We start from the raw sequence: 23,229 nt of genomic DNA, 5'->3' as shown, positions 1-23,229 counted from the left end.
GGTACACCTAAGGACGGCATAGGACACCTACGGACGGCCAAGGACACCTACGGACGGCAAGGTACACCTAAGGACGGCTAGGTACACCTATGGACAGCCAAGGGCACCTAAGGACGGCTAAGGACACCTAAGGACGGCTAGGTACACCTAAGGACGGCCAAGGACACCTAAGGACAGCAAAGGACAGCAAGGTACACCTAAGGACGGCCAAGGACACCTAAGGACGATAAGGACGGCCAAGGACACCATAGGACGGTAAAGTACACCTAGGGACGGCGAAGGACACCTAAGGATGGCCAAGGACGCCTAAGGACGGCTAGGTACACCTAAGGCCGGCCAGGTACACCTAAGGACGGTCAAGGACACCTAAGGACGGCCAAGGACACCTAAGGACAGTCAAGGACACCTAAGGACGGCTAGGTACACCTAGGGACAGCTACAATCTGTTACAAAACTAATGGGACACTTTCCCTCCCCCTTCTTCAATGTTGGAGGGCAAATGATCATCTTGCTACTGCTTGTGTTTTGAGCTTAAAATTCGCGCTGACTGTACTGTGGGACATCACGGGATGCGTACTGACTGTACTGTGGGACATCACGGGATGCGTACTGACTGTACTGTGGGACATCACGTTATGCGTACTGACTGTACTGAGGGACAATCACGAGATGCGTACTGACTGTACTGTGGGACATCACGTTATGCGTACTGACTGTACTGTGGGACATCACGGGATGCGTACTGACTGTACTGTGGGACATCACGAGATGCGTACTGACTGTACTGTGGGACATCACGGGATGCGTACTGACTGTACTATAGGAAATCACGGGATGCGTACTGACTGTACTGTGGGACATCACGTTATGCGTACTGACTGTACTGTGGGACATCACGGGATGCGTACTAACTGTACTGTGGGACATCACGGGATGCGTACTGACTGTACTTTGGGACATCACGGGATGCGTACTGACTGTACTGTGGGACATCACGGGATGCGTACTGACTGTACTATAGGACATCACGGGATGCGTACTGACTGTACTGTGGGACATCACGGGATGCGTACTGACTGTACTGTGGGACATCACGGGATGCGTACTGACTGTACTGTGGGACATCACGGGATGCGTACTGACTGTACTGTGGGACATCACGGGATGCGTACTGACAGTACTGTGGGACATCACGGGATGCGTACTGACTGTACTGTGGGACATCACGGGATGCGTGCTGACTGTACTATAGGAAATCACGGGATGCGTACTGACTGTACTGTGGGACATCACGTTATGCGTACTGACTGTACTGTGGGACATCACGGGATGCGTACCGACTGTACTGTGGGACATCACGGGATGCGTACTGACTGTACTGTGGGACATCACGGGATGCGTACTGACTGTACTGTGGGACATCACGGGATGCGTACTGACTGTACTGTGGGACATCACGAGATGCGTACTGACTGTACTGTGGGACATCACGGGATGCGTACTGACTGTACTATAGGAAATCACGGGATGCGTACTGACTGTACTGTGGGACATCACGGGATGCGTACTGACCGTACTGTGGGACATCACGGGATGCGTACTGACTGTACTGTGGGACATCACGGGATGCGTACTGACTGTACTATAGGAAGTCACGGGATGCGTACTGACTGTACTGTGGGGCGTCACGGGATGCGTACTGACTGTACTGTGGGACATCACGGGATGCGTACTGACTGTACCGTGGGGCATCACGGGATGCGTACTGACTGTACTGTGGGACATCACGGGATGCGTACTGACTGTACTGTGGGACATCACGGGATGCGTACTGACTGTACTGTGGGACATCACGGGATGCGTACTGACTGTACTGTGGGACATCACGAGATGCGTACTGACTGTACTGTGGGACATCACGGGATGCGTACTGACTGTACTGTGGGACATCACGGGATGCGTACTGACTGTACTGTGGGACATCACGGGATGCGTACTGACCGTACTGTGGGACATCACGGGATGCGTACTGACCGTACTGTGGGACATCACGGGATGCGTACTGACTGTACTGTGGGACATCACGGGATGCGTACTGACTGTACTGTGGGACATCACGGGATGCGTACTGACTGTACTGTGGGACGTCACGGGATGCGTACTGACTGTACTGTGGGACGTCACGGGATATGTACTGACTGTACTGCGGGACGTCACGGGATATGTACTGACTGTACTGCGGGACGTCACGGGATATGTACTGACTGTACTGTGGGACATCACGGGATGCGTACTGACTGTACTGTGGGACATCACGGGATGCGTACTGACTGTACTGTGGGACATCACGGGATGCGTACTGACTGTACTATAGGACATCACGGGATGCGTACTGACTGTACTGTGGGACATCACGGGATGCGTACTGACTGTACTGTGGGACATCACGGGATGCGTACTGACTGTACTGTGGGACATCACGGGATGCGTACTGACTGTACTATAGGACATCACGGGATGCGTACTGACTGTACTGTGGGACATCACGGGATGCGTACTGACTGTACTGTGGGACATCACGGGATGCGTACTGACTGTACTGTGGGACATCACGGGATGCGTACTGACTGTACTGTGGGACATCACGGGATGCGTACTGACTGTACTGTGGGACATCACGGGATGCGTACTGACTGTACTGTGGGACGTCACGGGATATGTACTGACTGTACTGCGGGACGTCACGGGATATGTACTGACTGTACTGCGGGACGTCACGGGATATGTACTGACTGTACTGTGGGACATCACGGGATGCGTACTGACTGTACTGTGGGACATCACGGGATGCGTACTGACTGTACTGTGGGACATCACGGGATGCGTACTGACTGTACTATAGGAAATCACGGGATGCGTACTGACTGTACTGTGGGACATCACGGGATGCGTACTGACTGTACTGTGGGACATCACGGGATGCGTACTGACTGTACTATAGGAAATCACGGGATGCGTACTGACTGTACTGTGGGACATCACGGGATGCGTACTGACTGTACTGTGGGACATCACGGGATGCGTACTGACTGTACTATAGGAAATCACGGGATGCGTACTGACTGTACTGTGGGACATCACGGGATGCGTACTGACTGTACTGTGGGACATCACGGGATGCGTACTGACTGTACTGTGGGACATCACGGGATGCGTACTGACTGTACTGTGGGGCGTCACGGGATGCGTACTGATGTACTATATGACATCAGGGGATGCGTACTGGCTGTACTGCGGGGCGTCACGTGATGCGTACTGATGTGCTATAGGACATCACGGGATGTGTACTGAATGCAGTGCGGGACGTCATGCGATGTGTACTGACTGCAACGCGGGACGTCACGAAATGTGTACGTGTGTACTGACTGTGGAACTGGACATCACGGGATATGTACCGACTGTACTGCGGGACGTCACGGGATATGTACTGACTGTACTGCGGGACATCACGGAATGTGTAAGTGTGTGCTGACTGTAATAATGGACATCTCAGAATGTGTACTGAATACAGTGCGGGACATCACGGGATGTGTACTGAATACAGTGCGGGACGTCACGGGATGTGTACCACCAGACGGCAGTCGGGAATGTCAAGCTATATTTTCTCAATGAATTGTTATACGTCAAGGAATGTCTGCTGTAAATTGTGGGTCACGGGATGTGCACCGAGTGCGGGAGTAAAAGCCCAATGTGACGGAACTCACATCCCCGAAAGGAGGCGTCAAGTAGGTCGACAAGGAAGACATGGAGAAGGACAGTCAAGCAGAAAAGAGGAGAGGCAGGCTAAAGGCCCTGGGGCCAAGCGAGAGTGTGGCGAGTGACAGAGACGAATTTTTGTGCAACGTTTGTCTTAACTGTTTGGTTGCACAATGGTGTTTTTTGACCACTATCTGATTATTTCAAAAAGAAATTCCATTTCTGTTCTTCTGTGCAGCGTGCCCGATAAATCCTGATTCGGACTTCAGCTTTCTTAGTCTTTCAGATTACCGGTTGTCGCAGATAAGAAATTATGTCAACTTATTATTGTGTTGGACCAAAAGTACGAATCACAGCGACAATATTCAAATCTGGCGTACAATAGTAGCCGTAGAGAGCGTGGGCTAAGCAACGCACACGAACGTGTGTATGTCCTTGGAGGATTTGTGGTTTTGGGAGGAAGGGGCGTTTGACAATTTCACGATCCAATTCATAATTGATTAGATTTCGGGTAAAAGTTGATAGAAGTAAGTCTTCTCTAATAGTAACCATGGAAACGATTCGCGCGTATTTTCATGTGCGTCCTCTTCGCCATAGCCTGAGGCGTTTATACTACGTCATTAGACACAGGTGCTTACTCCCATAACGATTACACTCGATTTATTTTAGGAAAAACATTAGCTTATACCTTATATATACAAAACTATGACAATATAGTTGGCATCTAATTTCACGATACCTTCAAATTCTTCACGCCTCGTCAACATTTGAGAAAAGTGGGGAAAATGGAGGATATCTCCAGGATCTCAACATCTAAACTAAAAAAAAGAAAACACGCCAGAAGGGTGATTTATATGAATCTAGTATTTTATGTGCTATAAAACTCACTATGATTTGACGTATTATTTCCTAATTCTTTAATAATTCGTCCGGGCGTCTATGGAGGTCTGAACTGAAAAGTGATGCAATCCGTGAGATTGGATTGTCACAATTCACCAACCTTTAGATTTTAACTGACCACAACTTCTATAAAGATGTCTTCTAAATTAGATTGTAATGATTTGATTTCTCACCATCTTTCATTTTTATCGGCTTTGGCATTTTAATTTATGAGAGCACGCTCGATGTCTTTGACTCTGTCTTTAAAAGATAGCCTTTACAAAAGAACAGGGAAAACTCAAACTTATAAAACGAGTCAACTACTCGATTACTAGTAGCGATAATCTTTACGACCCTTTAATGCATTAAAAAGTGACGACAGCCAACAGAAGGAATAACATATTTAATCATATGCCAAATATAAGCTGCTTTTATACTCCTCGGACTTGCATAATCGGAATATTTCTAAGCTCCCGCTGTTATTTAACATATAATTAGAACAATAGTGGGATCATGCGGCATGTTTTATACCTGTGGAAGTTGTCAGTACGTCTTCACATATTGATGTTATATTACAGTTTTACATTTGCGCACCCGACTCGATGAATGAAATTATTCCATCTAAAATCGCAGCTGCTTCGGACCTAAATATCTCCACAGTGATAAAAATTAGATATCTTGTCGTAATTTCTTAGGTATTCATATATTTTTTGGCTGCGTGCGTTTAGTATTGTATGAATGTGTCCAGTGGGATATCGGGAGGCAACAGAAGACGGTTACAGTATAATTTCCATGAGCCGGCAAGGCGTTGCAAAATTAGTTTTTATGGATTGCGTCAGTTAAACGATTTTATCCTTATAGCCAAAAGGCTATCTAATATAATATAAACTGTTTTTATTCTACTATATTCAACCGCACGTAAAAACCGACCCACGAAAGTAAAATTGAAATCAAAATGCCAGAGAGGCAAGGATGAGGCTTGAATTCGATTGTGCGTTTCGCGAGGCAATTATATTATTGACGTAATTATTCTATAAATCAGAGTTGAATAATGTTTAATACACACTTGTTGAAACCTGTTCACGTTTTCGTGACAAAACTCATACGAATTCGATATTTTTGGATCCCTTTGACAGACCTTCTACGAATACATGTTCATTCTGACAGATCACAATTAAAATAGGCTTTGACTTTTCGGTGAAAAGAAAAGAGATATTCCAAAATATCCTCCCTTCTTTTAAGGACTAATATTTTAAATGGTATTATTCAATTTTAAAATGTAACACGTGATTTATGTATATAGTTGATAAGGAAGTGGTTCCTCAATAAATTGAATAATTCCTCTTTTCTCTGTGCCCCAGTCCATTTGGCACCATCCAATACACGGGGCGATACCAATAGCGCATCTTTTTTGTAAAAAAACCTGCCACAATCAGGCAAAAGACCGACATGTATTAATATAAAGTATCCTATCCAGCGATTTGTCCCAGTAATGGCATTGTTTAGTTGGCGGGATTGAATTTTTCACAAATCAAACCGGTTTTTTGTCACATTGCTTTTATTTTGGGTGCGGTGAAAGACTGTTCGATGACGTTAATGTAACATAGCGACAAACAACCAATCAAATACCGCGCTGATTCAAACAAGCCAATCAGCGCGAGGATGTCACGTGCCCTTAGGCAAATTTCTACTAGCCCTTCTGCTTCTTGTTTGCGCGAAGCCGAGAGCTTTGAAAATAAGACTTGTAAAGCTTGGCTTATATGTGTGTAAGGAGATACTTTTCTGCAGGATTCTGCCGCCTCTAGAGTGTCCGAAGCCTTGATTTCTCTTGGACCAGGCCGGCGGTGCTCCTTGCGAGTGGAGAGGCGTTGTTGACAACTCTGCGAGCGTGTGCTCCGAACCCTCTCCGCTTTCTTTGCGAGAGGTTGTGGACCGCCTATTTATGTGGAGTTGAATTATAATTCTGGTTCACCACTCGATCGCATGGGGTTATAGGAGCTGTTTGGACGGTGACTTTGCAGCAACAGCTCATAGAATACACCCATCAACTGGGATTGTGATCTAAACTCAAGTTCTAGCAATCGACTGGAAAGAACAACATTTCGCTTCTGGCGTGCGCTTGGTTCGTTCTGTTGGCTAGTGCTTTTCCAAGTTTTGGGAACTAAATCACGATTAGGAGGTAGTAAGCGTGATATTATACTGTATAGTGAGCTTGCACTAGGTAGGTTCTACATCGGTAGTATTTAGGTCAAGATATATCTCTCGCCTTGTTGAGGCCGGCAAACTGAACTGTGCACTCCTTCTAACGTAAATACTTCGCTGGCATACTATAAACATGGATGCTCAAATTAAAAAAGAAGAACGCCAATCGCTGCATTCGCACGATTCTATAGACTTCAGTGTTGTTGCAGACTTCTCCGATATTTCCGTGGGGGATTTGAAGCAGTTGATGAAATGCCGGGGTTTGGAAGCGAAAGATCATTTGGCCTCGACCGGAGGCCTGCATGGACTTGTGAGAAAGCTTCATACCTCCACCGAAAAGGGAATTTCTGGCTTTCCCGAGGACATCGAAAATAGGAAGAGGGTTTTTGGGCCCAATGTAATTCCCCCTAAACCCCCGAAAACGTTTTGGGAGTTCTTGGTCGATGCCTGCAAGGACACAACTTTGATTATTCTGACAGTAGCGGCAGTTGTGTCCCTTCTCCTAGGCATTTTTGCTCCTGAAGAATGTGGTGGCTCTGAAGCCAATACCGGATGGATCGATGGCTTTGCTATCCTTATTGCTGTTTGTATTGTGGCTTTGGTAACTGCTGTGAATGATTACCAGAAGGAGCAACAATTCCGAGGTCTCCAGAGTAAAATAGAATTAGAGCACAAATTCACTGTCATTAGAAATGGTGATGCAAAAGAAATTCTAAACAGCGAAATAGTTGTTGGTGATCTATGCCAGATTAAGTATGGAGACTTGCTTCCAGCTGATGGTGTTGTTGTCCAGAGCAATGACTTGAAAGTTGATGAGAGCTCATTGACTGGTGAGTCAGATATGGTCAAGAAAGGTGAGAAAGATCCTCTATTCCTGGCCGGTACACATATCATGGAAGGAAGTGGAAAGATGATCGTAACAGCTGTTGGTCTAAACTCTCAATCTGGAATCATATTTACCCTACTTGGTGCCACACACCCTGACAAAATTGATTCAGGTGATGACGCCCCACCCCAGTCCCCGGCCATCAAAGGTGCCCCTGGAGATGACTTTGAAGATGTGAACCTTGATGATGACCAGGAATCTTCAGAGAATGGCAAGGAGAGAAAGGACAAGCAAGAGAAATCAGTGTTGCAAGCAAAGCTAACCAAGCTTGCCGTGACCATTGGATGGTTCGGTGTTGCAGCAGCGCTCCTCACAATCATCGTTATGGCCCTGCAGTTCAGTATTCGCAAGTATGTGAAGGAAAAAGCTAGTTGGCAAAACACGCATCTAAATGCCTATGTGAATGCATTTATTACTGGGCTTACTGTGCTGGTTGTGGCTGTGCCAGAGGGACTTCCTCTCGCTGTAACCATATCCCTGGCCTATTCGGTAAAAAAGATGCTGGATGATAACAACTTGGTGCGACATCTTGACGCCTGTGAAACTATGGGTAATGCAACTGCTATTTGCTCTGACAAGACAGGTACCCTCACAACAAATAGAATGACAGTTGTTCAGCTTTACACTATGGGTCAACATCATAAAACTATCCCAGAAAATCCTAAGGAGTTCAGCCCAGAGTTGCTGGAAATCCTCTGCAAGGGTATTGCCCTAAACAGCAGCTATGCTTCAAATTGTGTGGTAAGTAGATATTGTTCTCTCTTTTCTCAACAATGTTGAAATATTATTGGCATCAGAATATGTTTTGCATGTTCTTTTACTTAGGAAATAGCAAAAATAATGCATTTCATTTTCTCATTGATTAGAAGAACTGGAAAAACACAATATGCTTCAGGCTTTCTTCACACAACAAAATTGGTTTGCTTTGGATGAAGCTTAAACATTTTATGGAATCAACATTTCATATGAATTTTGAAATCAAGATGCCAAGTCATATCTTTCTCAATTCTCATGCTCTTGCTTTGAACTCAATTAAACAGTTTTCTGTGTTTTTTTTTTCCTTTCCAAATAGTCTTTAAGAAGTTTTGTGGATATCTTTGTGTAACTCATGTTTTTAGAAATATGAGCAAACAAGAAGTCTTTGGTATATATAATAGGCATTTGATGTAGATATTATATTTCCAGTGTGGAAAGAATTATGTTTGAGTTTTACTGAATTTTTAAAAGCAAATAGACTGCAATTGTTTTACACTTTCTGTTTTAACTCAATTTTGGTATTTTGTCACTTTTTCATTATGGTTAGATCACACATTCTTCACTAAATTGGTTCTAAAAATAATTGTTTTATACCATTCATTACTCTCTAAAATATATTTCTTCAGTGCCAATTATGGCCAATGGGAACTATTAAAAAAATATGCTTTCCAAAGATCTTTTTGGTTTCTGTCTTTCCAGCGTTTATTGCATTTCTTGAGGCTTCTGTAAAGCCAGAGTGGAATGATTGTAAACAATACATCTGATGCAGGAGATATCTCTTTGTGTTGAGTATCTGACCACTTGTATTCAATCTGTTACTGAGGTGATCTGTTGCATTTAAATTGAAAACATCTTAACACTGTTCTCTTCAAAGACAGATTATACCCAATTTGAATACTAATCATTTTAGAAAAATTAAAATCACCAACAGAATCACAGCAATTATTTCAAAGCTGTTTTGATCTCTTAACTTGTTATTATATATTTTATTCTGTTGTGTGTTACCAGTTGTAAATGAAGCAAATTTAGTTACATACTCCTACTTCTATGTGTTGATGTGCATAAGACCAAAGTGAAATGTAAATGTAACAACATTTGAAAGCTTTTTAGCTGTCACAAATAGGCTCATCATCCTGGCTTTTAAGGCCATTGTGAAGGATTCAGGGAGTCTGGTGCACATACAGTATCCTCCATGCTTTTTGAGATGATTTTCCCAACACCCACTCACTCTACCTTTAGGGAGAAGTTGTGGTGGCTCATTAGTTTGCATATCATTTTCAATCCTTTCATTAAGTATATAGCTATCTACAACCTTAATGCTGGGAATACGTGTACAAAAATACTTTTATATTTATAGTATTTTTTTATAACTAAGGCAGGTTTTTTCTTTTTTTCAAAATTGCCTTAACATTTTTAAACATTATCTGCATAACTATACATGCATTAGTGTCTAAATTGGTTAGTTGTTCTATTTGAAAAGAAATTAGTTGGACTGCTTCCTACTAGGTTTCCCTGTTGGAAACCTAAAAAATGCCTCATTTGTATGTGAAAATCCTCATTTGTATGTGAAAATCCTGACAGACTGTTTAAACCTAAATATAGTTTAGTTTTAAGTTTTTTTCATTTTTAACATATTTTTTACCTAAAATCTTCACCTGTGTGAGCATTAGTAGAAAGGAAGATATGGAATTATTTATGCTACACTTTTGTACTCAATTCTCAAATGTTAGTAAATATTTGTATTTTCCAGTAGGTTTTTATTCAATTTAAATCAATTTTAAATTTGAAAAATGTTTTCTTATCACTAGCAATTTATACCCAATACTTTTCTTTACTTTATATTCCTATTTTATTTTTATGTAGTGAAGTTGTTATTGTTTTTTTTTTGCGAAAATCAGAATTTTCAAGGTGGTTCATGCTGATAGGTATCCCCATACGCACGAGATTTATTTCCTTTGTGCTCTGATAACCAACCTATCATATAACCATGATTTATTTCATGACTCAATTTTTTTTCTCTTTATGGCATCGCAATATCACTTTTTTTCTCTTTATGGCATCGCAATATCACTTTTTTCTGTTGAGGTGTGTTTGGTGTAAATGTATGGTGTAATTTTGTACTTTAATAATTAATGAGTAAATTATTATGTATGTCTATAATGTGTGTCCCCTCTTATCTACATAAAGTAGCACTAAATAACAAAGTAAAACTAAACGATTTAGTTATTTGTTGGAAAGGGCAAAAAAGTATGTGTTGTTGCCATGTTCAACAACTTCAACTTCATCTTTTGCACCCTTTAGGAGGCTCATTAGTTATTTTTTATAGCAACTTTTTCATTTTACTCGTTATAAAATTGAAGTCTAGTAGTCTCAAATCTCATCCGATTTCATTCATGTTTTTGGATGATAATATTTAATCATCCGTTTTTGATGGGCTACTGTTTTATTTCATTTATCGGTAGCTGATTTTAAGTTATTTAACATATGAACAGACCAGTAGTTTATGAACTTTCCAGTATATTTCCAAAAATAACCGATGCTTTTTCTTTAAATTTGCTGAAATACATGACTTATACTAAGGCATGATGGGGATCATAGTGGCAAATCTAAACTGACCATGTAAAATTTGTTTGTTTGCATACTCCATTTTCTACCTTTGCTTTGGGCAACATTGCGATATCCTTCAATTTGTTTTAGAGAAAGCAGATACACCTTTGTTGTTTTTAGCAAATGAAAGCTTAGTGGTTGTCTTTATATATACGCAAAGGACAGAGCTATAGATTATTTCGATTAGACATGACCAAAGAGCGAATTCGTACAATTATTATTTAGATTTCGAATCCTCTTGAAAATTCAATGTCGTCGCTTAAAAATCGACAAACACGCAATTCTGTGCTTCCTCGTTTTAGTGGAGCTTAGGGGACCCTACAATATATTTGCTCACCAAGTTCTGTCCCTATCCAAAAATACAATATCGAGTATGAAGAATTTTAACCCATCCTCTATCCCTAGCCAAAAAACTTGCATGCTCAATGGAACCCCGTAGTTATTCATGTTGTGGACCTGGGAGACACTTGCACGCTCATAGAGACATTTCTCTATGTTATGTTGCAAACTGGTAACGTAATCTTGAAATAACCCACCCTTAAATACACACCCTCCCCCACACTTGAACACCACACTCTTCTTTACCCTGAAATACCTATTCTCCCCCCCAAACTTGAACACCACACTCTTCTTTACCCTGAAATACCCACTCCCTCCTCCATACTTGAACACCACACTCATCTTTACCCTGAAATACCCACTCCCTGCAGCCTCGGTCCTATTTTCAAAAGGTTTCTGTTTTAAGTGAAAAAAAAAAATGCAGGTGCTTGTGTTTATCTGCCTAGCACATACAGAAGCTGTCATAGCAGCATTTGGGATAGGGGCTTAAAGTAGTCAGGGAAGTAGCACAACTCTACAGGCTAAACACACAGTATTTATCTTCCCTTTCTTTGTTTGACATCAGTATCATATTGTTTGAAGAAGACCGATCCACTTTTCATATCATCCTCCATCAACACAATACATTATTTGCTTATAGTTAAGTACCAATTTGCTTAGGATTTGTACAAAGGACAATATTGTTTTTTAACAAATCTTTGAATAGAGTTTGGTATCCTAGGAGCCTTCATCCTTGGAAACCACTCCCCAGGAAAATACGCCTGGGTTTCCAAGAATGCAGTGTCTGTATATGCTTCAGAATCTAAACCCTGATTAGATTGAGATCACGTCAGTGACATTTTATTTTATATCTTATATTTTACTTTATATTTTATATCATATTTTATTTCTGCCTTTTTTCTATTTCGCTGATACATTCAATAATATTACCTGCTTAGTTATTCTTGCTCTTATGCTTTTTTATTCATTTTGTACAAGGTTGTGGATGTTTTCTTGATGCTGAATTTTGTATGTAGATAAATCTTGACCATTGAATGGTACTGATATCAAAGATAAAGGCACATTAATATTCAATTCAATCTAGCAAAATCAGAATTTGATGAAGTAGTTAAGCTAAAAAAGAAAACATAGGGCAGAGTATTGTTTATACTATACAAACACATATTAGTTTTTTGACACATAAGGTATATGTCAAATGTTTGTGTTTTTCTAGAAATCATTCCAAAATATCCTTTAAAAATTTAATAGAATTGCCATCTGCCTGATATTATCTTTAGTAGTTATTTTTTGGCAGCTGGTGTTAAATGTATTCAGATTGTTTTATTTGGTGAAAAATGAAGCTGAAAATACAAGGGGGAGTGATTAATTGTGTTAAATTTTTTTGCAATCTCTTTGTCACCTTTCAAGATGAAACTATTTTTAATAAGCATGGCTCACGTTTTTAAGAGGAAAGTTTGATAATGCTCTTAAAAACTTGACTGGGTTGCACAAAGATGTAAAATTGCAAGTAGACAACATATCAATATGTTGGCAAAATGATTGTATATGATAAGTGTGAAGAACTTTTATTTAAACTTAGCCTACTTGTAGGCTTTTATAGTTTTTCCGGCACGAAAACCCCGAAAACACGAAGTTCGCATACCATGGCCGCCATCTTGGATAATGCGCGCATTTTTTCTCCCCTTCCCCCTGCAGAGCGCGTTATCCAAGAACATCGTATTTTCGGGGTTTTCGTTCCAGAAAAACTATCAAATCCTACAAGTAGGCTATTTAAACTAATAGCCAATATTTGTTCGTCCTTGATTCACAGCCTCCCAAAGATGGTGGGCGGGAAATCTTGCCGATGCAGGTTGGCAACAAGACAGAGTGTGCGTTACTAGGGCTAGTGCTTGATCTTGGTGATACTTATCAGGATTATCGTGACAACAACCCAGAGTCTACCTTTGTCAAGGTTTATACCTTCAATTCCAGCCGTAAGTCCATGTCTACAGCCATTCGAATGCCTGATGGGGGATATAGGCTTTTTTCAAAGGGTGCCTCAGAGATTCTTCTTAGCCGTTGTACAAGCATTATCGGCAGGAATGGCCAGCCAGAGCCCTTCAGTAGCCAGGATTGTCTTTCCTTGGTGCAGTCTGTGATAGAGCCAATGGCTTCTGATGGATTGAGAACCATCTGTATGGCTTACAGGGATTTCCCACCAACCGGTAAGGATCTTTCTATGTTCATTGCTGAGCTTGTGTTTTCTATGTCCTGTTTTATGGTACATTCATTGTGATTGATGATAAACTATTTTTTTCCTTATAACATGGTATGATTATGTGACGTCCCTGTTTATCTGGTCTGGTGTTGTTGTGTTGTATGATGGCATGATGTTTTTTGTGTGATTTTGTCTTATTGTATGGTATGATGCCATGACACTGTTTATGTTTATGTAATGTGATCTCATTACACCGTATGGTAACATGGCATGACATTGTTTGTGTTAATCTGATCCAGATGATGACACCCCTCCTGACTGGGATGATGAGGCTGGTATCCTCAGTGAAATGACCGCAATTGCTATCGCTGGTATTGAAGACCCTGTCAGACAAGAGGTATACACTATTATATCTAGTGTATATCCATATGTCACACCATTTACTCTCCCTCTGTGCTTCCCATCGTCTTGCTGTTTTTATCTGTTATCTGTCCTCCTCTCTGCTCGGTCCTCCTCTCTGTTGCAGTTCTCCTTTCTGTCACGGTCTGCTTTTCCGTCCATCTGTCTGTCGAACCATTTGTCTGTTTCTCCATCTAACTGTCTGCCCCTACTTCCTGATGCAATTTTATTTATTCATCTGTTTGTTCACCTCTCTATCTGCATGTCTGAAAGAGACTTTATGTACTCTGAATCAATCACTTAATCAGCTGAGAGATTTTAGCTCTTAGCTACAAACTTTCTTATTGTTTATATGTGCCGTTTTTTGTTTGTCTTTGTTGCAATATTATTTGCTATACTAACATTAATTGTGTGTGTTTGTTTGACAGGTTCCAGCAGCCATCAAGAAGTGCCAACAAGCAGGCATTGTTGTGCGCATGGTGACTGGTGACAATGTTAACACTGCTAGGTCTATTGCTGGAAAGTGTGGAATCCTGGAACCAGACAAGGACTTCCTCGTGTTGGATGGCAAGGAATTCAACAAGCTGATCAGGGACAGCAACGGCAGGGTATTTTATTCCAACCCTACAACTCTTTTACTGACCAAGCTTAAGATATAGATATGATTCCAACCCTACAACTCTTTTACTAACCAAGCTTGAGATATAGATATGATTCCAACACTACAACTCTTTTACTGACCAAGCTTGAGATATAGATATGATTCCAACCCTACAACTCTTTTACTGACCAAGCTTGAGATATAGATATGATTCCAACCCTACAACTCTTTTACTGACCAAGCTTGAGATATAGATATGATTCCAACCCTACAACTCTTTTACTGACCAAGCTTGAGATAGAGATACAAAACACTAGAAATGAATGACATAAAGATCACTGAGCATTCACTTAAATATCTACATGACAATTCTAATTTTAAAAAAACTGTCTTACACAGATAGCAGTTATCATCTGGAGCAGAGGTTTTGCCTTTTAATCAGCTGTTATAGGCAGATATATAAAATAAATAAATAAAAAAAATAAATAAATAAATAAATAAAACCCTGCATCCCAATGGAGAATTCAAATGCCTCATTGTGTTTCCACAGGTTAGTCAAAAGAAGTTTGATGAGATCTGGCCCCGTCTGCGTGTACTTGCTCGCTCATCTCCAGAGGATAAGTACACCCTAGTCAAGGGTATCATCGACAGCAAGCTCAACCCTGCCCGTGAGATTGTCGCTGTCACAGGGGATGGTACTAATGATGGACCAGCCCTCAAGAAAGCCGATGTTGGATTTGCCATGGTGGGTTTTCATCCCAATGTGTATTCCATCCTTCTAACTCCATCCTAGGCCACCCAGGGTAGAGAATATTGCCTAAATTCAGCTTGTTTTACATATTTCTATATTGCCAAACTGAACTGAACTGCTCTAGACGAACTTGCTATTTGTCGCAGTTTTGTTGTATGTACGTACATTTTGAACTCAAAATGATTGATGAAGATTGATTTTTGCATTCCAAAAAACAAAGATTCAGAGTAAAACGTATGTGGAAATGCTTCCGTTTTCGTAATTAAAAATGCTTTGTTCTCTCTCACCCCTATTGCCTGAAAAATATTTGTTAGGTTTTTTCTGTTTAAGAGGTAAAGGAATTTGCGTTTCACAAATAAATATATAATTGAACTGGTATACGAGGGTGTGTTTACTGCAGTGTCCTCTTTTCTCTGCTTTCCTTTTTAGCCAGTACCCTACTTAAATTTGCTCAATCTTGACGAAGGTTTTTGTTGCCTACCCAGGGTATTGCTGGTACCGATGTTGCCAAAGAAGCGTCAGACATCATCTTGACGGATGACAACTTCCGCAGTATCGTGATGGCCGTGATGTGGGGAAGGAATGTCTATGACAGCATCTCCAAGTTCTTGCAATTCCAGCTGACTGTGAACTTGGTAGCCATAGTTATTGCCTTCGTGGGAGCATGTGTTGTCGAGGTAAAGAATTCGTGATAGTATGTTTTGTCGAGGTAAAGAATACATAAAAACTTCCTGGCCTTTTGCTTAGTAGCCTTCACGAGATCGCGTTTGTGAGAGCATGCGTTGTCAAGGTAAAGAAGCATACAAATTTCCTGACCTTCTGCTTAGAAGCCATCGTTATTGCCTTCGTTAGAGCATTCTAGGTAAGGAATGCATACGAGCTTCCTGTCCGTATGGTGTGCTTTTTTTGCTAGGTCTGTAAACAACAATTTATATTTAACTTTATTGCAAGTGTTCATAAACATAGTGTTCGCTATAAAGGCCAATGCTAGCGTTAACAGACTCTAACTGTTAACGCTTCTGTCGACTTTCTTATTCCCAGGTGAGTCCCCTTACCGGTACACAGCTTCTGTGGGTGAACCTGATAATGGACTCGTTCGCATCACTTGCTCTCGCTACCGAGCCTCCAACGGAAGAACTGCTGACTCGCAAGCCATACGGGCGCACCAAGCCCCTCATCACGCGTACCATGATCAGGAACATTCTGGGCCACGGCGTCTACCAGATCATCGTCCTGTTCGTCCTCGTCTTCAAGGGCGCGGAGTTCTTTGACATTGAAGACGGATTCCTAGAGGAGACGCGCTGCAAGCCGACACAGCACTCTGCGGTGATTTTCAACACGTTTGTCTTGATGCAACTGTTTAACGAGATTAATTCGCGTATGGTGCACGGGGAGAGGAACGTCTTCAAGGGCATCTTTAGGAATCCCATTTTTGTTGGTATCATGGGTGGTACATTCATTGTCCAGGTACGTCCGCAATGGTTCCTTATATGTTTGTTCCATGGTAACAATCAACTGTCGCGTAACGAGCGCCCTGCCATGTTATTCTTTGCTTTTAGTTATTTAGTGTTTTTGTCTGGTGCGGTGCTAGCGACGTTTTTGCAAGTTTTGGCTATACTATTTAGTTAATTTATTTTTATTTTTATTTTTTCGGGGGGAGGGGGGTTGGGGTGGGGGGGGGGGGGGTAGTGGGGCTTGTGCCATTTTTCGTCATTTTATCTTTATAGAATAGCACCCTCCTAGATGAGGCACATACCTCTCAGTGGAACACTAGGGGATTCCTTTACTTTTAGTCTGTTTCGCTTTGAGCAAGAGCAAGGTGTTTTAGATGTGTTTTAAACGTAGGCCTAACCGTTTGCCACAGATTCTGATCATCGAGTTAACAGGCAAAGCTTTCCATGTCGTCGGCCTGAACTGGGAGCAGTGGATGTGGTGCATCTTCCTGGGCTTCACCGAGCTGCTCTGGGGTCAACTGGTCCTCACCATTCCCAAAGAGTCATTCCCCAAACTTTGTCGATTTGGTACAGAGGGCGTTCCAATCGCTACCATCATAGAACCCGACGGTGCCAGAGACAGCCGTGCTAGGTTGCTATGGATACGTGGATTGACGCGTTTGCAGCATCAGGTACTGGGGGTCTATGTCTCCCTGTCCTTCTGCCTATCTTTTCTCTGGTTGGCCCCTCTTCCAATTCATCATATGGCTGTGCATCACACTGATTATTTGTATTGTTCGTTCTAGATCCGTGTGGTAAATGCGTTCCGTAGTGCTATTGACGGTGGCCGTAGCCAGCGTGCCATCGCGTCTCCAGCCGTTTTCAACTCGCTGCTAGCTCCAGTGCGAACTGCTATGGTGTATGACGATAAGAGGGGCTATGGCGGCAGCTCACTAGACAGGTCTGATGGGGGCGCACGGAAACAACCTTGCGCTAGCATAGAAACAGCCATGTAAACAGCGCGTGCTGGGCCAGTACTAAAGAATAAAAGGCAACGAATCACATGCATTTGACTAAATGACGTTCGCAAATCACGCGAACCATTTTTAAGTGTTTGGTCTGCTTGATGTAAGAGTTTTGGCCTTGATTTGTCTCGCCCTTGGCTGCTGGCCCACACGCACCCCTTTTCTCTCCTGTTTCGTGCTCCATGTGCAGGGGTTTAGCCTCCTGTCGTATGACGTCTCTTCTCTGCTAAGTTCTCTAAACAGACGTCAGTTTTGTTTTACTTCAGTTGTCTTTCGAGCTGGGGTTCTATCCTACAAACTGCACTGCACAAATAGTTTACCCAGATTTAAAAGTGCAGAGCACTGTAATTTCATGGTTTTGTTACCGATACGGTTAAACGCACCTTACATGTCACCTAACCCTAACCTGCCTGCTATTCGGATAGCACCTGGTGCTTGCTTCACTTAGGAGCACTGAGTAATGAGCAATGTCTTTGGGCACGCGAATGCATGGCGCCGTAGCGAATCGCTCGTTTAGACGCCGCCTACATACACACCGTACGTGGGGGCTTGAGATATTAATAGACGCCACCCTCAATTGATACCCCATTTGGGGCTTGCTGTCGAATCCGTTGTATCGCGACGTCGCATTTTCAAAACATCGATTTGTTTTTGTCTTATGGGATTTTCTGTTCCGCCAGTCAAATTATTCTAAGCCAATCAGATTCTTGCCATCTCTCGCCTAGTGTAGCTGCCTGGCTTTCTGTCGCGACACTGTTTGGTTTTCGCCCAGAGGATAGCCAGGGAAGTGCACAAAGCTGGACTCTGATTGGCCCAGAATGGTTTAACTGACGGAACAGAAACCCAAAACAAATCGTGTTTTGAAAACGCGGGTTGCGATACAGCGGATTCGACAGTAAAACAACAATAAACGCAACCCTCGATAAGACATCGCCGAATTAATTACCGAGAGGACAAGGCAATTAGCGAAATGCAGGCCCAGGCCTTTTTCATAGAACCCGGCTTCTGCGTCGTCTAAACGAGTAGATATGGGCTGCAACTGAACCCGGCTTCTCAGGGATTCAAGCATCGCGTGCTAACGTCTACTAACCCTTTGCTCACTTCAGCTCTATACGTTTATATCAGCTAGGAGAAGGCGTCTATAGTGTAGTCACTTAGGGACAACGTAGGGACAACAGTGAGTAGCTGACGGGATATCAATTTGTGGTTCTTCGTGATTTCCTCTAGTTTATTATATTGGCGTATTCGTGTTATTAGTTTTCATACTCGCATATTTTTTATGCGATCTCCTTGAGAGACAAATCTGAACATATACGCTTTTTCCTTGTACTATTTCCAAGAAACATCCATTGGGCTTGGATATGTATGATTATAATGAGTATTCTTTCTTGGACATTGTGGTGTGCGCGTATGTGGGTGCTTAGTTTACTCGGTCGTGTTTGTAATCCCAGCAGGCTGCTACTTGCATGTATTAGGTGTGTTACTTCAATATTTTTGTATCTTGAAAATGGCAATGAATTTTTTTCATTTAGGAATCATTTAAAACGATTTATATACTCGCTCACTATAGGAAATGTATTGAGATTTCTGGAAATATGATTAAAAATATTGTTTTGATCACCTTAGATGTCCACGGAATATATTATTAGGTATGGCAACAATATTTGGAGCTTTATTGTAATACGTGCTTTTGATCTCCATGTGTGAATTTTGGAGAAAAAAAATATCGACAGGTTTATTATTAGGGTTTTAATTTGTAGAAATACCTAGGTATATTTATTAATAATATTTGTACAATTGATTGCATCTGATGTAAGGATGTGGATTACAATGGCGATGTTAATGTGGCGGTGATGGTGAAGATAATGGTTATAGTTACGATGATGGTGAAATTGATGATAAAATTTATAATTGACCAGAGTAACGTAGACAGTCCTCTTGAAGACATCTTTACTTTTAGAAAAATAGTTTAGAATCAAGTAGTAATCATGAGAGTTGTTTAATGTCAAGTAGAAATCATTCGAATTGTTCATTAAAACATGCATGAACGTATTAAATTATTCCATCGATCACGCTACGCGTAAATCTGGTCACGCCTTGTGTTTTTATTTTGACCTATCTTTCTTACATTGCATGGCTGCAGTATAAATAAGCTAACAGCATGCACGAGCATTGACATATGCCTGTACCAGTTACTATGCACGACCTTTGGTATGTTGGGTGGGGACTACTTCTATCCCACGGTGACTACCATGAGATCTTATGTCGATTAAGTATATATTACTGGTTTAGCATCAGAGAAACGTACCCAAATTAATATTCTATTGATGCGTCACACATGTCTCGTTGCATACTTCTAGATGGTCGTTTAAATTTGGCAACGGTTCGTCGTGCCGTATGGACTTGTTGTTTGTCATGATCCCTACCGTGACAATCCGTCGACAAGATTGCGTGACTTCTCCCTTAGCACCGTAACGTTATCATAGTTTCGCACAACTACACTTGTACATTATACTTGATACGGTCACCCTAAGCCTGCCTGCACTGTCCATAACAATTCATCGCGTTAACGTTCTACTGATCTCTCTTGACTTACCGAATCCTTTCTTCACTCAAAACTCGCTCGTAATATGCCTCGCTGTGTGTTACATTTCCTTGGCCTAATACTCTTTGGATGATATCAAACTGCATAGACAACAAACTATTAAGTCTATTAACACGCCTGCACTTCTCGCTTCATTTCCGTTAAAGCCCCAAGGCGGGCCCTATTAATGTGTTAACCAGGCATAATGTGACTTATCTTTCGACTTAGGTAATACACCTGCAGTGCGCCCCAGGCCGTCCAAGACCGTGCAAGCGAGCCGTGAGGGACGCAAGGATCCGTATAACATGTAGTTGGTATAATTAGACAAGATAATAGTGCTTTCTTCATCCAATCTTACGTATAATCAAATGTCTCGACTGATGGCTGGCCCATGCACCTGCTCCCAGGGGCTAACAAGGAATGGAACCAGCCCTCACGCCTGGTGTATTGCTACCAAGCCCGTGTATAAGACAACACATACCAAACCGGTGCTACCCGCAGAGCAGCGGTCGCTTGACGACCAGGAAAATTAAAACCAAATATGCTATTGTACTAATATAGATATTTTTGTCATTATTAATTCTAACCAGATTTTAGACAAGATTTGAAATTGAGACTCACGCATGTTGTGCTCAACTCTTAAATGGCTGTAAGACCTGCTGAATGACACTCTGTTGTCATCGGTGATTGAGGAGCGTCACTCATCGTTACTAGTCATTAATGAGTGCAATTCACTTGTGACTGGAAACTGGAAGATGTCACCTTAATATCAGGTGTTACTCTTCACTTGTGATTGATGGGTGTCTCTCATTTGTCACTAGTGGTTGACAGGTATCGTTCCTTAACAGTGATTGACAGGCATCACACATTGGTGAATGGCAGGTGTCATTCCCACTGTGATTCGCACATCTCAGCGCCACTGCTGATTGACAAATCTCAGCCCTTGTTATTGAAGGGCGTTTAGCATCGCTAGTAATCGACCGTTGTTTCTCACTCGTGGACTCCCATTTAAGGTCCTCGTTAGGTTTTTCGTGCTTCTAGTGATCATTATTTATTTTGAAAATATTATGGGCCTTTTTTCATTATCATAGGTCTTCGGGCGACTTCACCTCGTCCCAAAAGCATAAGGTTTTTTATTCAGGCTTTATATATTGCCTCAACAACAGCCGAAGTATGATTAAGGTTCTTTTTTAATCCATTTGATCAGTCGTTCGAAAATAAGTGATAATGTGATACTAGGCTTATGCGGGATGCGGATCATGGCGCGTTGCCCTTGATTGGGTCAAGTTAGTGTCGCCAATTTACTCTTTGCGCTGAGGTTAGTTGCTGAGATCCTCGCCTTGTACTAATATCAAATAGAGTCTCGGAAAAATTAAGATATCAAAATATTTGTATTCGCAAGCAAGGATTTTCTTCTTCTATAGGTATTTAGTTGTTATATTCGAACAATTAATAATAAGAATGGACACTTTATTACTATAATTGCAATGGAGTGACACCTTGATTTTTTTTTTATTTGCAAAAATTGAATTCCTTAACCTAGAATGAGACAACCAATTTCGAAACAACGCGTCGAAAAAAATTAGTTTCGCTAGATTTTGTTTTCTGGCTTTGATAAATCTACATTACGAAAAAGTACCGTACGATGTACTGTTTCCAGTTCATAGTGCGAAGCGTTACCTGATATTTTTATTTTATCGGCGTGCCACAAGCTTAATTCTAGGCCCTTAAACAATTATCCATTTGAAGTTTTTTGGAGGCGGATTTGTTGCTGTAAATTTGGAGTCCCTTTTTGCTTTTTTAAGTGGAAGCTCCAAAACCTAACCCCCCTATAAATGAAAAGTATTTAGCGTCCGTGAATATTTTGGAAAACGTTTTCCACTCTATTGCGACCTGGCTGTGATCCCTGATGTCGTAGTTGCATTAAAGATGTGTAGCAGATTTTAGGATAATTAAACGTACTCTTGTGATTTAGGGATAAATGATGTTATCAAATATAACGTGGTGAGAAAATGTCTTTATTTCGTCTGTTGCTGTTGGTTAGCAAAGGTCACATGTTTGGTTTGGGCGGGCACGTGGTTTAATACACACTCACCAGGCTTGGCGCAGAGCCATAACACCAATTGAGGCAGCACGATTTGGTCGTATGCGACCTGTCTACGACATGTCTTAGGCCTGAATTACACACTACGACTTTCTTAGTCGAGCATCGTAGCAAAGTCGTAGGCTGATTTACACTCTACGACTCGAGTTGTAGAAGTGCGCGCATACAACTAATTCGTGCTTTTTTAGCCTTCAGCCTTTAGTTGGCAAGAAATATTGGGGCGGGTGGGGGGGACACGGCACTAAAACATTAAGAAAAATAATGAGGGCACAGACACTCTAACTACCCCCATACACTGTGACTATAGGCATCGTTGTGGCTCGAGCGTACTAAGTTGTACGATGTATACACGAGGTACCACAAACGTGTTATGTCATAACACCCCCGCCATATAAGCATAGTGCTAACGCGGGTTACATGAACAAGCGTGTTAAGATATAACACACCAGCCTTATAAGCATAGTAGTGGCGTGGGTTACACTTGTAAACGTATAAAGATCTAACACCCCTCGCCCCGCTATATAGGCAAAGTCGCATAGTGGTGTGAAGAATAATGGAAGCAGCTTGATGTTGCACCGCGCCCGCCCCTCCCCCCCCCCCCCCCCCCCCCCCCACACACACACAAACAGCAAATTTAACGAACCCCCCCCCCCCACGCACACACACACACAAACAGCAAGTTTAATGACCCCCCCCCCCCACACACACAC

At 42.0% G+C, this 23,229-nt stretch overlaps 1 protein-coding gene across 2 annotated transcripts; it reads left to right on the top strand.

Annotated features, from left to right (window-relative positions):
• The first annotated feature begins 6,349 nt into the window (after positions 1-6,349).
• Positions 6,350-22,432, top strand: LOC5513551 (plasma membrane calcium-transporting ATPase 4). Of its 2 annotated transcripts, XM_032383068.2 has the most exons (10): positions 6,350-8,464; positions 13,236-13,629; positions 13,922-14,019; positions 14,450-14,629; positions 15,173-15,367; positions 15,859-16,050; positions 16,415-16,840; positions 17,238-17,498; positions 17,613-17,767; positions 20,644-22,432. In XM_032383068.2, the coding sequence occupies exons 1-10, from the start codon at positions 6,971-6,973 to the stop codon at positions 20,645-20,647; spliced, it is 3,399 nt and encodes a 1,132-aa protein (XP_032238959.1). In that variant the 5' UTR covers positions 6,350-6,970; the 3' UTR covers positions 20,648-22,432. The 2 variants fall into 2 exon arrangements, with proteins under 2 accessions (XP_032238959.1, XP_032238958.1); XM_032383067.2 differs by lacking the exon at positions 20,644-22,432 and having other exon boundaries at positions 17,613-19,883.
• The last annotated feature ends 797 nt before the right edge of the window (positions 22,433-23,229 follow it).

The sequence above is a fragment of the Nematostella vectensis genome, chromosome 10, assembly GCF_932526225.1.
Source record: "Nematostella vectensis chromosome 10, jaNemVect1.1, whole genome shotgun sequence".
Classification (NCBI taxonomy): Eukaryota; Metazoa; Cnidaria; class Anthozoa; order Actiniaria; family Edwardsiidae; genus Nematostella; species Nematostella vectensis.
This window is presented reverse-complemented; position numbering and strand designations above follow the sequence as displayed.